General features: G+C 27.9%; 1 protein-coding gene across 1 annotated transcript in view; it reads right to left on the reverse strand.

The window, feature by feature from the left end:
- LOC107438177 (17S U2 SnRNP complex component HTATSF1) overlaps positions 1 to 15,529 on the reverse strand; it is a 22,014-nt gene extending 6,485 nt beyond the window's left edge. The window contains exons 1-6 of the mRNA XM_043053345.2: positions 15,369 to 15,529; positions 12,139 to 12,303; positions 8,855 to 8,987; positions 6,534 to 6,736; positions 3,840 to 4,009; positions 1,413 to 1,509 (exon numbers count right to left, since the gene is read on the reverse strand). Of these exons, the coding sequence (XP_042909279.1) occupies positions 1,413 to 1,509; positions 3,840 to 4,009; positions 6,534 to 6,736; positions 8,855 to 8,987; positions 12,139 to 12,300 (765 nt within the window). The 5' untranslated portion in view covers positions 12,301 to 12,303; positions 15,369 to 15,529. The remainder of the gene's footprint in view (positions 1 to 1,412; positions 1,510 to 3,839; positions 4,010 to 6,533; positions 6,737 to 8,854; positions 8,988 to 12,138; positions 12,304 to 15,368) is intronic.
- Positions 15,530 to 17,778: the final 2,249 nt, after the last annotated feature.

Here is a 17,778-nt window from a genome sequence, read left to right on the forward strand (position 1 = left end):
AAATTTTTTTAAAAAATCCGGAAAATAAAAGATATAATCTTTTCATCAGCCCACACGATTATATCCGCAAAAAAGAGTGCTTTCTGATATTGTATCAATATAGCCAAAGCAAAATATATTAATACAATAGTGTGAGGAGCACTCAAAAAATGTTTTTACAAAAATTACAATAAATAATATAGAACACAATAAGTAAAAATAACATGTAAAAACAGAAAATAAAATAAAAACAGTATAAAACATAGTCTATAAAGCGAGTAGCGAAATCAGACGTAATTACATGGAAGGGAAATTTTTCAAGAATGATTTTTAAATGTTTTCGCAACATGATTGCCAGATTACAAAATATGAAAACAAAAGCACAAATTGAGTGTAAGTAGAGGGTTTTAAAGTGCCATTCTTACTGCACTGCTGAAGCGATTTGTTATTCTGTGCATTGATTTGTTAGTTACCAAGGATGGGCCCGAAATGGATGTGCGCAAGGATGTGCATTTATAATTTGTCTTTGTTTTATCTTCATTATGAACTTATCTAACGAGTACTGTTTACTTGCAGCTTATGCGCAATAAATGAAACGTATTGTTTTTCTTAACTTTCTTCGTGTTTTCTTGTATTTATTTAGATATATATACATACACAAAGTGAGTCAAACCTGTAAAAGTTGTCCACTTGTGGTGCAATGATACAGTGGTCAACTGGTCAACTCACACAGGCGGTCAGCATATAGAGGGGAGTGAGTCATTGCTTTTGATCATTTTTTACATCATGTTACTGATATACATTTATATCTATTGTACCACTTAAAAACCATAGGAAATATTGCAGCATCAATGACTGACCATTAAATAAATTTCCTTAAATGTTGAGATTTTATTTAGTAAATACCCTTATGAATATGCTTAGAAATGATACTAATTGTTAGAATAAATTTCAATTTATAATAAAATTTTAATATTTAACTAATTAGCTTAAAAATCTTATTTTGTTAGGGGTACATGTGAGATGTTTCTCATAAATAATTTCTTATAATATCAGTCAACAAAAACATGCACAATTATGAAACTTAAAATATTTTTCATAATTTTAAAATTTATTCCTTACTGCTTACAAAAATATTTGTTGCAAATATGATCCCTTATTGTTGCTTTGCTAGGTACTGTTATTTTGAATTTACGTCAGTTCAATATCTTTAAATCAAACACAGAAATCTACTACCTTTTGCCGATATATCACATTATTTATAAAGCATATTAAAATTTGGAGGCGATCGGATGATTATGAATCTTACTTAGAGAAAACCTAACGAACTTCAATACTCAAAGTAAACCTAATATTGTAAAAAAATATATCACAGGGATTGGATGGAAAAATAATTTTTAATTTAATAACCAAATATAAAAAAATTTACTCACATCAAATTCCTTAGGCGAAAACATGTTCTTGAGTATGACAGTTTTTTCATTTTTTGATCTTTCACCTCTCAGTTTTTCAAATTTCCATTCAAACAACCTATAAGAAAAATAGAAAAATAAAAATTTTAAAATACAGTATCAGGGTAAAAAGAAGCCTTAAGTTCTTTGGTGTCAAGTAGGTGTTGCCATCTAACAGAAATGAATAGAACTAAAACAACACATTATTGTGGTATAATAAAGTCATATTAACCTGTTCTTCTTAAGTCTTGGTACATGCAATTTTATTGCATAATTTATTATGGCTTCGATATTGTAACTTCTGATTATTTTGTAACTGCGTTAAGTTGCACATACTTGTAAAGATTGCAAATAAAATAAGCATATTCTTAAATGTTTCATTGTCCTTAGTTCTGTGTACTTAAATGTGTGTTTATTAATATTCCTTGAGCAACTTCAAATCTGAATAATGGCTTCGTGGCAGAAAGGAGAAGTTACCAAGGCAATTCATATTTACATTTATAATTCACATTTACAATCAAATGGCACTTTAGAAAAGTTCACAATTTAACCATGATTTCAAATAAACATCATAAATATTTTACACTTCTGTAATATTTTACAAACAGTTTTATGGTTTTAAAGGGTTAGGACTTTTAAAATTTTAATATCAAACAATTGCTTTAACACTCAAAACCACATAAATATGAAGAAAACTTGTTTTTCTGCTTTTCCTTTTGTTGTAAATATGTGATTATCACTTGCCTTACTCCATTTTGTCCCATACTCAAGATAGGGCAAGAAATTTGATGTAATATTCTTTTTAAAATTTTTTAAAAAAAAGAGCAATCTTTTCTTTTCTTAAAATATTATTGAATTTAAAAAAAACATGAAAGTATAATGTGTACATAGAAACATTTGCAGCTTCATGCATTTACTACTTGATGATTTAAAATTTTTTTTAAAATTGAATCTGTCATCTGTCCCATATTCCCCTAGGTAAATAGCATACATTACAAAATATTATATTGCACATTAGAAACAAAACTGTTTGCAGATAGAATATTGCATTACAAAGGAGCATTTTTTTAAAAAAAACATGCAACTAAATTTATAATTTGAAACCAAAAACGTTAAAAAAAATATTAAAAATCACAAATCATTTTGCAAAATTAAGATTTTGTAAAAAATATCTATACATCAAGACTCTGCATAAAATAAATAAATGAATATTTGTAAATAAAATAGTTAACATTCTCATTTCATCAACAAAACACTAGAAATAGCTTTAGTGACCAATAAAAAGTTTTTAATGCACTAAAGGAATAATTTCAGAGAAAAATAAAAATTTATGATTCAATAGTGTACAGGTAAACAATGCAACAGGTGAGCAAACTAAATCAATAAAATGATGAATTTAGCTTGGAAAAAAATTCAGAACATAAAAGCTAAAATAAATAAAGAAATATAAAAATAACCAGATTAAAGAGTTAGAGACTGTTATTAATGCATGGGTAAAAAAGAAATGAAAAAAGAAAGGAATTAAAGACAAAAGTTAAAGAAAAAATACTATCAGTTTAGTTAAATTAATGGCACAACCACGAAGAAGATTATTTGAAATCAGTTCTATTTAAGGGAAGAAATTCTCCCATTTTGAAATTCAATATATCAAATCTTTCATTTAATTTAATTCATAATAATAAAAAAAAGATAGTAAATGATTGCTCATTGTGTATTTTTGATTAATATATAATAATAAAATACAAAGGGAAGAAATAGTGCAGAATCTGTTTACAAAACTTGAAAACAGAGATGTGCAACCAATTTAGAATAACAGGCCAGAAATATAAGAAAATATAATGCTTAGAGTCAAGAATATGACAATGCAGTAATCTTACATATGGATAACAAATTTTTTGCTTGGGTAGAAATAAAAATATATAATGCAAATTAAAATATTGCAAAATTATGAAGCAGATTTTTATGACAAGTTTATAGGTACAAAAGGGGGAAAAATTAAACAATTTTCCTTTACATTTAAAGTTAACTGTAATGATTACACAGAAAGGAAGAAATATGATCAGATACTATGTTATTGGTTACAAAGTCACTTTAAGATCTTTGAAATTTCATTTAGTTTAATTCAATAATTTTGTGAGAAATTATATTTCACTACCTATTATAATTTTAGGCTTAGAATCTATTAAAAATGACTTATTGTAACATAGGATTAAGAATCATACTAATAATTAAAGAAAAAAATTATTTTGTGACAGAATAGAGTTCAGCATAAACAAGTTCTTCTTCTTCACTTTTTATTAATATTTAAGTTTAAAAGCCTTGTGGATCACTTTTGGCTTTCAGACCATATGTTGTGCATATTTGATTGAAAAAGTTGAAAAATAAAATATGCAATGTTTAAGGACATACTTGTCGATTTTTTTCTTCAGTTTTTCTTTTTCCTTTGCCTTCATTTTCTTTGGTTTCTTAGAAGGGTCATACTGGCCTTTCAGTTCAAACTGTGCTCTTTCAACATGAATCTTTTTTCCCTTAAAATCATAACCATCTAAGATATCAAGAGCTAGTTTCACAGATTCAATCTAGAAAAGATAAATAAATTATTAAGTAAAAAAATTATAAAAAGTCAGTATCAAGAGTGTTTATGTGATACAAAGATGCATTAAGATAATGGAATGGTGGAGTTTGACGATAGGTAAACTTACTTTCAGTTAGCTCCTTTAAGTAGAAAGTGCTAAAAATTGTAACATACAGTTCACACAAAAAAGGACTAATTTGAATAACTTTTGATCTAAATGACCAGATCTTCATGTTCTAGGACTTAATTTTATTACCATTATTATTTTAAAATCATTTTAGAATCCAAAAAGAAGAAAATTTTTCACAAGAAGTCTGGATAGACAACTAGTTTTTGTAATCTATCACAAAACCAAAGACCTTATTTTCATAAAGTTAAGGGTACAATTTTTATAAAAAGCCTGGATAGACTACTGGCTTCTTAGATTTATGATTAGAAATTAAAAAAATTATGAGTAGACCCTTGATAACAGGCATGGAAATTTCCATACGTTTAGTGAATTTTCGGACTTTTTCAAACTTTAGAAGAATTCTAAATATTTCCACACATTATATAGTTTTTTTACTTTAATTTTTTAGTCTCTTTAAGCATGATTTATATGTAAAGCTTTACAGTTTGTTGGATTGTTAATGTGCGCAAAAAAATAAAGAAAGAAAGAAACAGACCACTCAGAATAACTTCAGATCCTTAGGTTGGACTTTAGGGTTCGAGATGTTGAACTCAAATATGGTAATTAATTAGTGCACAAAAAATTTTAAGCTAAAAAATCAGACTTAAAAACATACTTTTTTTGAATAAAAGAATTTTCTTTTTTTTTGTTGACGAATTCGGATTTCTGACCCCTAATTTATCTACTATCTGGGACATATGGTCTGTTTTCATAGTTAGGTCAGGAGAGCGATCCAAAACTCGAACTCTTACTGTAAATTTTTCTTTATGCGTATTTTACCATATCTTGATAACCTTTTAAGCAAATTGAAAACTTACTGCACACATTTAGAAAATTTACTTATCTATAGTAAATTTTATAAATGTGTTATAAAATTTACTTTGCACAAATACCTTACAATAAATATTTACTATGTTTTATTATTTTACTTAATAGTCGAAAAAAATTTGAATGCTGCAGTATACAATTGCTTACATCATTTCAAAGAATGGAATTTTACATGGCAAAATAAGAAACCTCAGCAAAATCAGTCGAATAGCTCCCAAGAAATCAAATTTTCAATATACTACTTCTTTAAGATTCACAGGAACTAAATGACCGATTTCGTTAAGCATTGTTTCTGATCTCACTTGTGATCTTCTGTTACGGTTATTTTTTGTTTATGCAGCCATTTCTTTTCCCTTCAGCCGTTCCTTTTTGTGTGTGCAAATTCTGATAATTATTTTGATTTGCAAATTTTAGTAGTCAAATAGAGACACTTCATTTGTGATGGTTCTATTGTTAATCTCTATCAATCTTTTATAATTTTATTTATTCCTTGGTAGCTATCATTGTTTTTTCAGTGACTTATTTTCCAAAATTTTTTAATATGACTTTCCATGAGTTCTTTAATGACTCACAAATTCTGAATTTGAGTTATCAAGATCATCATGGAGTCATCACTGATTATTTTAGCTATTTCCACGTGTATTTTTTTCTTCTATAATATCTTTAATATGATATTAATACGAGATGCAAATTTCAAACTTCTGTTGTAATTTTTTGACGAGCTCTGCTAAAAATGATTCTATTGTAAATTCACATCATTTTTCTGAATTTATTTATCATTTTTCGGCCCATTTTCACCCGATTTTAATGTTATTAATATGCTATTATCATGAAACGAAAATACGATTTTGAATAATTACTTCTCGAAGTGTTCGCAAAATAAATATTTCGCAATTTTGTTTAAAATATCATGACTTTTTTCAGAACTTTACCAATTAATGACTTTCATAATTTTGAAGATGATCGTGCGTCCGCCCACTCGTTTTTCTGCCATTGCTCATTAACTCATATATGACGAAGATTCTAACAATATGAGAGGTTTTGAATAAGCTGTTATTTCTCCCGCGAATTTGACAGCAAACATTTACATTAAAAGCCTACTATCCTAATGTTTTGGATAGAATGCTGTAATTTTGTATCTGGCTATCATAAGAATTTGATGTACTAGAGCTGTATTTTATTAAAATGTCAAAAAGAAGATGAGTCACTTATACATCTGTACTTAAAGTAATCTTAAAAGCTAAAGAAGATGGAATCTGTGAGGCTGGTCATTTATTTGATGTGAATGAATCAAATGTGCACTTCTGGCAACAACAAAAAAGAAGTCATTATCATTACAAAGTATAATGCATGTCATATTTTCATCATTTTCTTAAGTATATATTAAAATTATATTGTGTAGTGACAGAAGATAATATGCTGGTGATAATATCCTGGTAATTCCTTATTTTTCATTTAGAATAGAAAATTACAGTTATTATTTTTCAAAACATTGAAATAAAATAATGAAACATTTCATAACTATATTTACCTTTATATAACAACATCTACCATCACCCTTTGGTACTCCATTTGAATCTCTGTAAAGCTTGATTTTATATTTCATAGTGTGAGGATCTTTCATGATGAGTCCACATTTTGACATCAATTCAATAAATTCTTCGTCTTTAATATCATCAGGTAAGCCTGATACATAAACATTTGTATTGTGATCATCATCCACTTGAAACCAGGCTAAGGGATTGGGAATTGTTCATTAAATTAAAATTCCAATTTTTTTTAAACTTTTTATCCTAAGCAATTCGATTATATATATATTATGCAATTTCAATTTTTATATCTAGAAATCTTGAAACTCTGGCAAAATCTAGAAATTCTGTTACCAGCCAGTTGTCAGTAGTTGCATCTTTAACGAAACCAACTTAATAAAAATAGAAAGTTCTAGACCAGGGGTTCCCAACTTCCTGCCATTTGACAGGTGTTTCAATTGCGGCCGGGGACCGCAATTAAAACACCTGTCAAATGGCAGGCCACAACTTTATCAAAATTTTAAATAGGACTCTTTTATGTTTGAAGGAACATTAAGTATTACTGTAAGATTTTTATCAAGTTGTACAAAACAAACATATTGAATTACAAATTAAAATAAGAAGTAGATTTTTAAGCAACACACAGGATTAATTTTGTATTTGAATAAATATTTTCTTCGATGCAAACCCTGAGAAATAATTTTTTTTGCACCGTTGGTANTCGCGAGTCGGATGCTGCCCGAGGGGGCCGCCAATTGGTAACCACTGTTCAAGACAATTAAAAACATTTGTAATATTTTAAATAAAAAAATTTCTTCTGAAGGATTTCTCAAATTGGCAGAGCAATGTTAAATTAGAAGTAGTGGTAAATGGTTAAATTGTATGGTGAACTTTTAAGGTAAATAATATTTCAAATAAAAAAACTTAATATTAAATAATTTATTCCTTTGCATCACTTAAATAATAGAACCTTCCTTCCTAGTTTATTACTTTATCAATATTTCTGAGGTGACAAGTTTAATATATCACAAGAGGAAAGCTTTTGAATGAACTAAGAAGAAATATTTTAGTAATTTGATAGCCTTAATTATGAAATTCTTTGCTACAACAAATTACTCATATACATTTTTATGGTAGTTTTTGTATTTCAAACATCCATTATGAAATGGTGAAAGACATATTTGAAAATCTTGTTTTTATGAACAGGAAACAGAGCAGTGAAACAGTTAGTTAATTCTTCGTGGGTGAGATGTGCATGATGATAGAACATTCAAAAACTAGAAATTAGCACATGAAAAAGCCAGATATTACACATTATAACACATTTTGCAAAAATTAAATTTAGAAAAAAATAATAATTCAATAGTTAGAAATATCAAATATACAGAATAGCAGGTTATTTTATTATCTGATATGCAACTAAGTGGCATGACTATAAATAGAAAACTAATAAATGTTTTTATAGGTTCTTTTAAATTAAACAATAATTTTTTACATGATAGTTAATTCTATAATGTGATATTTAAATAGTTCAACTAAACTCATACTTAAAAGAAATATATTTCAAACATTTCGGTAATATTTACAATTTTACAAATATATTTCAATCACATTTAAACATATTAACATTTTGAAATTTGTTTTGCTATAATTATTACTTAATAATTAATTTTATGTTTTAAGCCTAAAAAAATGCTTTTCAAAAGTTAGTGGTCAGTAAATAAAAAATAATAATAATCTGACTTAAATTTAAAAAAAAAAAGAAGTTTTTTTTAATTTTTTCCTTAAAAAATTAAAAATTTTCCAAACTAATATATTTTTAACAAAACATGAGTGAAATCAAAGTTAAAAAAGCTGAAATAAAATCAGACCTAATGTAATACACTATTCTCTAAATTCAACTATCCATAAAATTAAAAAAACAATAAAATTACTGTAAGATACCAGTGACTGACACAGCCTAAGTTCAGTGCAATTACTGACAGTGTTAATACACATCTACATACTGTAAATCAGGGATGCACAACCTACAGCCCGTGGGCCAAAACTGGCCCTTGAAGTATATGACTTGGCCTTGAACAGTTTTAAATGTTAATAAAAATATATCAGGCATTTTTAATAAAAATATTAGAAAATTAACCTTCTGCTTTTAGAAATAAAAATCCTTTAATTTTAAATTAAAAATAAATGAAAATTTTATTAAAGTGAAAAAATTAAAATCATCACTGAAATAAATATAATGATAAACATAAAACTGCAGAAGTACAAGAAAACAAGGTGAATTTATAATACTACACAAAATCAATAAATATACAATACTTACAGGGATCACTAGGCTTGCGTTTCTCCCCTTTCGGTTTGTTTTCTTCAAGTTTCTCTTCAGGCTTTGATTCTTCTTCTGTGTTCACATAGTTATAGCTCAACTGATGATATCTAGCTATGTCATCATCATTAACCTACAATATGATTATACTCATTACTTTAAGTAATACATTGTTTAAATATAACGTTATCTAACAATGTCATCATCTGCCAACTACCCAAGGCAAAAAATCTTGACGGTTTTCCATTGATGGGCCAACATAAATGTGATGGTTACAATCTAGAATTCCCATTAAAGACCAACAAACAGCTTGATATGACCATCAAAACTGCCCAACATCCTCACCTCTAAAAAATTGGCACCTCTTTTAAGTTGGGCCAACGTAGCATACCCAACATAGTATTATGGATTTTTATGTTGGACTAACATAGCATACCCAGTATAGTATGATAGACTTTTATAATTGGCCAACAAAAAAAATCCTTCATGACCCAATATAATTTACTGGTTACCATAATTATTTTCCATCACAAACCATCATACTTTAAATTCGGACTATCAAATCTGCCCAATATCCCAAGCTAGGAAATGGCACCTTTTCATGTTGGGCCACCACAGCATACCCAGGGTTTTTATAATGGGCCAACAACAACAAAAATTTTTTTTTATCATGATCCAATATAATTTATTGCTTACCATTATAATTTTACATAAAGGGGTATAGCTTGCTTTTGGTATAATTCAACATGAATGAAGAAAGAACATGGAGAAAGAAAGAAAATGGAATTTAAAATTTCAAACAAAAATATAAACTGCACATTTCTACAACTAAATATTGCAATAGTAAACCAACTAATTTTAAACCTCAAGCTTATTATTTAAATGTCCTGTTGTTGTTATTAAAAGTAAAACATTGTAAAGATGATATCAAGCAATGTCATCATCCTCGTAATATAATTATACTAATTACATAAAGTTAAACCTTGTTTAAATAAAATTCTTTGAACACAAAGTTTATTCAAGACTAACATAGCAGACTCTTGATTATCCAGCAAACACAGTAAAGTCTGTTACATTTCAATTGAAAAATAAATAAATAAATTTAAAAAAATCATTTATGCATGGATAGCCTAAAAAATTTAACCTTAGAAACTATATCAATATGTATTTGTAATTAATGGCATGTTTAAATAAATGTTTAAGTATCGTTTAAATAAATGTTTAAGTATCGTTTAAATAAAATTCCTTTAAAATAGAGTTTGTACAAGACAAACATAACAGACTCTTAATTATCCAGCAAACAAACACAGTAAAGTCTGTTACAATTCAATTGCAAAAAAAAGAAGAAGAAAAAAAAAACCAAAAAAAATTTTTTATGCATGGATACACTAAAAATTGTAACCTTAAAAACCAAACATATGCATTAATGGCTGAAATTTTTTAAATAATTATAATTAAAAACATACTGTGATGACAAACAAAAAAAATTACCTTGTTTTTGACACTTTTATACTTAATACTCCATATAAAATAATGTATTATTAATGTTAATGTAATAATATAAAATAATGTATTTAATGGAAATTTGTATGTATAATACTTTCATAAATTTAACAGTTGAAAAATTATAAGTAAAAAGTTATAATAGTAGAGAATAAACTGTAACAGACTAACACCTGAGAAAATAATAAATTCATTCCACAGTTTCAAAAAATGCTAACTTATGTAGTGTAATCTATTATATAAGTTGATCTGAAAATTGAAAATAACAATAATTAAAAAACAAACATTCATGTAAAAATTTGATGACTTCTCAGCATCATTCAATAGATACTCTTGTAAAACTCAAAATACTAAAAAAAAAAAAAAAANAAAAAAAAAAAAAAAAAAAAAAAAAAAAAAAAAAAAACTTCAAATGGCCCAATACTGAATCCATGCAGAAAATTGAAATCATTGGAATTACTATGATTCAAACGTGCAGTCAGGGTTGTAAAAAATACAAAAAGAAAAAAAAATACGACTTAAAACAATGCGTAAATATATAGCAATAATTGCCAACCACGACAGTTTTTGGAAAATATTTAATAAAGTGGTAGACAATAAAAAACTAAAGCTTTCAAAAGTTTTAGCAATTTTTTCAATATTTCAAAAGCCTCACAAATAGAGAGCTGGAAGAAAGTGGCATTTTAGATGAATATAACTAATTTACATGTAGTGCACAGGAAAATAACTTCTTTTATAAAACAAAGAATCATACATTAAAACATAAACTTAGCTACCATTGCAAGAAGATTTCTGCATAGGAAGTTAGCAGCTCTGTAGTTATTGTAACTAAAAATTTTATCACATTTTTAATGAATGAAAAAAATTGAAGATCAAATCTGTTAGTTTGACTTGCACCTTTAGAATTGAAATTTTAATGCCCAAGCTTATATCAAACAAAAATAGCTCATTAATGTTTCTTTAAAACAAATTAATTGGGGGGTAAAATGCAAAGCAAGACTAAAAATAAGAAATGCAATATTTGAGTGAAAATAATGATTGCTCAGAGAGACTATGTTCTAATACTTTGCATTGAAATTCAACTAATAATAAATGAATATTTATATATACAGATGATCTCCTTCCAAACAAAATCAACTTCTCCCAGAATTCCAGAAGAAAAAAAAACTATAAAAATTTTACTGATCTTTGTAACTTAGATTAGTAAGACTTTTCTTAATCATATTTTAAAATTTTATTTATAAAGTATTATGGAATAAGAAGATATGATAAACACAGAAATAAACCTGATAAAGAAATAAACCTGATAATTACTTGTTTTTTTTTTTTAAAAAGAAAAAGTTTGATGGCATTAAATAAAATAAATAAACATCCTAATTTTTGTTTAAATTAATACTAATTTTATTTAAATTTAAAAATGAATTGATGAAATAGATTTTAATATCATGGCTTAACAAATTTAATAGAAAAGAAAAACTATTATATTGGTACTACTTATTAAAATAATTCTGATAACAAGAAGAAAAAAATACACTGTTCAACATGAGTTTCAATATATGACTGGTTATATTTAAAATAGTTTTAATGCCAAATAATAGATTAAACACATTTGTTGCAAAATTGTAAGTGAATATTGATAATAATTCGAGAAAATTCAAAGTTTGTTAGTAGCATTTTTAAATTCCCTGAGTTTCTTTCTTTTCCTTTTTCGGTGTTTCTAGAGGGACTGCTACCCTGATATAATAATGAAATTCAAAATATTAACAACAAGTTTTATTTACCTTAGGAAACCATGCTTGTTTTTCTTGATTCCACTCATAAACTGTGCCATCGTCTGGGCTAATGTAAGTGTATGGATCAGTTACACCTTCTTCTGTAAGTTCTTTTTTCGTCTTCTCTAGCTTCTCCAACTCCAGTTGGGCTTCAAATTCTTGATTTGCCATGATCTTTTGTGTTTAAAAAAAGAATTAGAAAAATACTTACTTTAATTACAACTAACAAAATAATATTTTTATATAAAAAACATATACAGTAGGGAACCGATTATCCGGAATGATCGGGAACATCGCTATTCCGGATAACTGATTTTTCCGGTTTCCTGAATCGCTACAAAAAGCCGTTTTTTTTTTATTGTTAAACCCAACTAAAAAAATAAAAAATATTTGGAAATAATCTCAAAAAGAAGAAAAAACGATGAAGTAATACACTAATGATTATTTCCAAAATGATGGTAAGGTAAACATCTTTCAAAAAAGAAAGAAAGATCCTAAAATCTTATGAGGAAAAAAAAATTTTTTTTGTTTTTAAATGGCGGGAAAATTTATTGAATTTCGTTCCGGTTTTTCGGTTTTCTGATTTCCGGATAATGGGTTCTGTACTGTATATATATAGTGAAACCTTGGTTAAGCAGACATTCTAAGGACCAAAAAAATTGTCCGTTTATGAGAGTTGTCTGTTTACGAGGAGGGTATGCTGATAACGAAGTTTAACACCGTAAATTGCTTTTAGAATATTTTCAAATATATAGAAATAATTAAATAATCTAGAATAACTATCTACAAGGACATTTACTTAAACTTTAAAACATATTTTTTCAATAAAAAATAATACATAAAAAAGTTTGATATAAATACATAATTCTAGAAATGAGTTTCACATGAAAAGAAACTGCAAATGGCACAGATAAGAAGCATGTAAATAAAGTGATTCTTCAATTTGAGCAATATTTTCCATCTTTGCTAGAAGTAGCAAATGGACAAATGAATAAAATAGTTACAATAGAAGTTTTAAAGCTATTTTTATTTGTTTGATGCATCACAGTGTTATCTACACACATTTATGTAGTACAAGACTCAGTGTTTTCACTACAGCGCGAGAATGCGAGAATCTCGCATACTTTTTTGCATTAAAAAATTTTAACCGCGAGAAATTCGCGCATTCTATAAATCAATTTCAAAATTTGCCAATTTCTCGCATTTTGGATAAAGCTTAGAAATACGCCATTTAGAATAAAATCCGTTTCACTTTTCTTCCTGGATCTTTCATTATTTTCAACATCTGCCCCGTAATCTAGCTTCCCTATTTACCAGTATTGTTCAGAACCTTTCAGAACAACAGAGCACCATCCTTCTGAACCACGGAACCTCTTTCAGAACGCATTTCTCTGCAACTACGTGTTTACCGTAGGTAAGGATTCTTCATGTAAGATGTTCAAATTTTTTGCTCGTTAATGTAAGACGGACAAATACCTTGTAAAGCCAATATCTTCTACTCCGAAACGGACAAATGAAAATGAAAAAGATGTGGGTAGAAATGATCAAAACGAAACAAATACGCATTTGAGCAACCTAATGAGAATAGCTGATGAAAAAGTAGATGTGGAACATTTTCCATATGATGATGCAGAAAAAATATTCAATGGTTTAAAAATTAGAAGATGTTAAAAATGCATTATAATAAAAGAAATGAATTTTTTTCAAGTCTCTTGGTGTTTTGTTTTTTAATTTTTGAAATCTCACTTAACTTTTTGAAATCTCACCCTGTTTTTGAGAAAGGGTGAGAAATTCTCACCCATTTTTTTTCTGAGATGAAAACACTGAGACTATTAATAGTAACCTATTAATAGGTTATAAATTGCTGTCATGATGAATCTGATAAGATGGTTATCATAAAATGAATATGATAATTCTGCCAATATAGCCCCAAAAAGGTTCAAGTTAAAAAAGTTAGGCTGTATATATTTGATGGGAGGTAAAATAGTGAAAAATCTTTTCTCATGACTTTAAATCAAAAGTTATAATAAGAAAAACTATACAATCAGCACCTCGCATTATATTTCTGTGATTCGTACAGGCATTTTACAAAAATTTGACTTCAACTATAGCATTTTCAGTTAACACTGCAAGTAAATTTCGTTTCTATTTTTTTGAAGGATAATTAAAAATATTTTCTTAAACTCCTATAAAAATGATAGCATAGGTTAATATTAAGACATTGTTGATTTTTGTTTTAACATCAAAAATAGTTGATTTGCAAAAGTATAATGTGCGGCAAATCATAGGTAATCCTCTACATTTTTTTCTGCATCAGTGTTTAAATCCAATACCAGAGATGCCAACTTGCTCCGGACAGCGAATAAATATTTTCAAGTGGTAGTTTATTAATTGTGATTCTTGGTTTAATAAATTCAATTTAGTAGATTTTTATCCACCACTATTTTTAAACAATTCGTAGGCTTATATAATTTCTCACTCTTACCAGCCTTGCAACATTAGCGCAGAGATGCGAACTGCTCCGGACACGCCATAATAGTTTTAAAAACAGTAAATAACTTCAAATTAAAATTTTTAAATATTTGACTAATTTTGCTTACCTTTTAACAGGTTTAACATGTTTTACTGTGATAAAGTAGTGAATATATAAGCCTATGAATTATTTAGAAACAGTGGTAGATAACAATCTAATGAATTGAATTTATTAAATAAAGAATCACAATTAATAAACTATTACTCGATATTTATTCGCTGTCCGGAGCAAGTTGGCATCTCTGCAATACGTGTCTTAATGCTTGTAGTTGGCAAGGCAGATTACTAAAGGGGGAAGTCTCCTTATTGTTCCTTAACAATGTCTCCTTATTGTTCATTTTTTTTTGGGGGGGGGGAGATTTCTGTATCGTGGATCTGTAACACGGATATATTCTATCTATTTCAAGTAAATACTGTTAAAAAAAATCTGAATCTCTACGTAAAATAGCATTTTAAAAGCATAGAAAAAAGGTAGAAATAGTAGTATTCATAATCGACTAATATTGACCTAGATATTACGTGTGGGGAGACAATGCGAATAGACATACAAGATAAAAAAAATTAAACGTATTGATTTCATTCTCAATGCATACATTGAAAAATAAAATGCAACTTACAGTATTATAACCAAAAAACGGTTAACTTCAAAGAACATTGTTACAAATAACTCATTTAAATACAAAATACTGAATAAATCTACTACATACCGTACTGATTTATATGCTTGCTATAAAATTGGTGTATTATTCATAACAAAAGATAAAATAATTAGGACTAAAATGAAGTTCTTACAGCAACAACAAACACTTGCGTTAGTGAGTAAGCACCTGCACTGGTGTCCGCTGTTATAACCATAATCAGTCAATATTATTTCAGCTTACAGCTTTTTATCTTCAAAACTAATGTGCGGCAAAAAGTAAGGGTTATTTTCACTAGAACAAAAGTTGGTCGCATGTGAATGAGAAATTGTATGACGCGTTTTTAGAACGTAAATATAGTACACATGGTTAAATTAAATTAGTCAATTTATTCTAGGAAATAAAACGTTCTAGGATGGTGTACTGTTTTAATCCATTTTTGTACAAAAAATCTATTTCTTTAAATTTAACTACGGTTTCCAGTTGAACACCAAAGTGAAGCATCACTAGCTGAGGTCAGTGAGCGGGTGGATAACCACTTTTATCAGACTGTGTTGGGACCGAGGGTGTATGGCTCTCGAGTTTAAGGCACGAGGCTGCTCGGTATCGTACGCAGGTCTTCGGGCTACAAAAGTAGGGGAACCATCAGAGGATCAAAATTACGATGGCATGTCTTCAGATCACACTATTCTAATTGTGCGGTCTATTCTAATTGTTCAAGAAATGTGAAAAAGATCTATAAATTTGGCATTTTAAATTATATGAAATTTCATTATATATTTGAAATTATTTAAATAGTGTTAAGTGTAAAAAGTTTTACTTTTTATACATATAATATGTATGTATAGAGAAGTTTATAGTAGTTATATTTTCTTTTCATCTGTTAGCTCTTAATTGTTCCAGTAAAACAAAAATTTAAATAATTTTGTTATTTAATCACCTAATGAATTGTTTTGTTATGAAATTTCTTTTCTAAATATTTTCTTTAAACACTACCTGCTTTTTTAAAACTATTTAATAAAATATTAATACATATAATTTATTAATACCATGCATTTTAAGTTCCGTTGTTGAATTAGACAGCATTCTTATTGTGCTATTAGCACTTTTAATCTTATTGTGTGATTATAGTGTAATTTTTTTTTTAAATTTTAGGTGCAAGAAATTGTATCGCAAGAATTGTAATTGTATTGTATCGTTAGATGCAAGAAATTGCAGCTAAATTGTATCGTTACAGAATGTTGATATTGACAGACTACACAACAGATATAGATTGCGTTCAAGGTATTTTAAAATTGAAGATTATGTATCAGAAAAAATGCCTACCATTGTATAAGATGACCATTGTAAAAACAAAGGACAACGAGCATAAATATTAACGTCTGTAAATAGGTTTTCTTTCCAAAAAATTTGCTGTAAATTGCAGTTTTTTTTCAAGAAATAATACTTGTTTCCCTTTTATTAGAAGCAAAACAAATAAAATAAACTAACAATATTTCGAAATTTTCATTTTAATGCTTTATCATGACTTTTTTAAAAAAGAAAAGACGTTTTGTTAAGCTTTAAAAGTCATCTTGAAATTCAGCAATAAATCTCTGTCCCTTCTCCCAAAGCATTAATTTATCTTTTGTGCTCAAACTGCAAACTGTACAATATGGGAATTGAATTGATTATTCATGGTTATTTTTTTTTATTTTTTTAACTTTTCATTTCTTTTGGGGGTGCAAAAATTTTATGAATATAGTGATGTTTAGATATTTTTGTTTGAATAAATAACGCAAAGTGAACCAATATTGCATCTTTTAATTTTACGTTATTTTACTTCATAAACTTGTTCAAATATTTATTTATTGCATAAAATGTATGCAATTTTATTTGTGTGATTTTTATTTTATTGAAAAGTATATTCCTAAAATATATGTCCGAAAAGAATTTTTTAGATAAGTTTAAAGAAGATAAAGCAAATTTTGCAAGTAACAAATCGAAAAAGTTTTTTCTTCAAGGGGGGAATGAAGTTTTATTATATTATGAAGTTTAATAAAATTTACTTTTGATATATAATTATTTACTACTTTAAAATAAATTATAATCGTGCTAAATTTGTCAGCTGAAAAAATTTAAAAGCAAAATCGAATATAATTAACGGAGAAAATATTAGTGCATTGCGTGGAGTCCCGCAGTGGACTGATCGTTAAGACACGGTTCTCATTAGATCACCGAAGTCAAGCATCACTGGCTGCGGTCAGTGTGCGGGTGGGTGACCCACTTGGATCAGTCTGCGTAGGGACCGAGGGTGTGCGGTATTGGTCCTCGTTAAACTGTGCTACCGTAAAGTGCTCGACTTCGCGCGCAGGTCGTCGGGCTACCGAAGCGGGGGTGCCATCCCCTCCGCAGAGGATCAAAATTGTGATGGCATGTCTTCGGATCATCCTCCGGGATGTTTCCCAGACCGTCGCCAATAGCCCATTGTGCAGCTCTA

Source organism: Parasteatoda tepidariorum, chromosome 6, assembly GCF_043381705.1.
Source record: "Parasteatoda tepidariorum isolate YZ-2023 chromosome 6, CAS_Ptep_4.0, whole genome shotgun sequence".
NCBI classification, from domain to species: domain Eukaryota; kingdom Metazoa; phylum Arthropoda; class Arachnida; order Araneae; family Theridiidae; genus Parasteatoda; species Parasteatoda tepidariorum.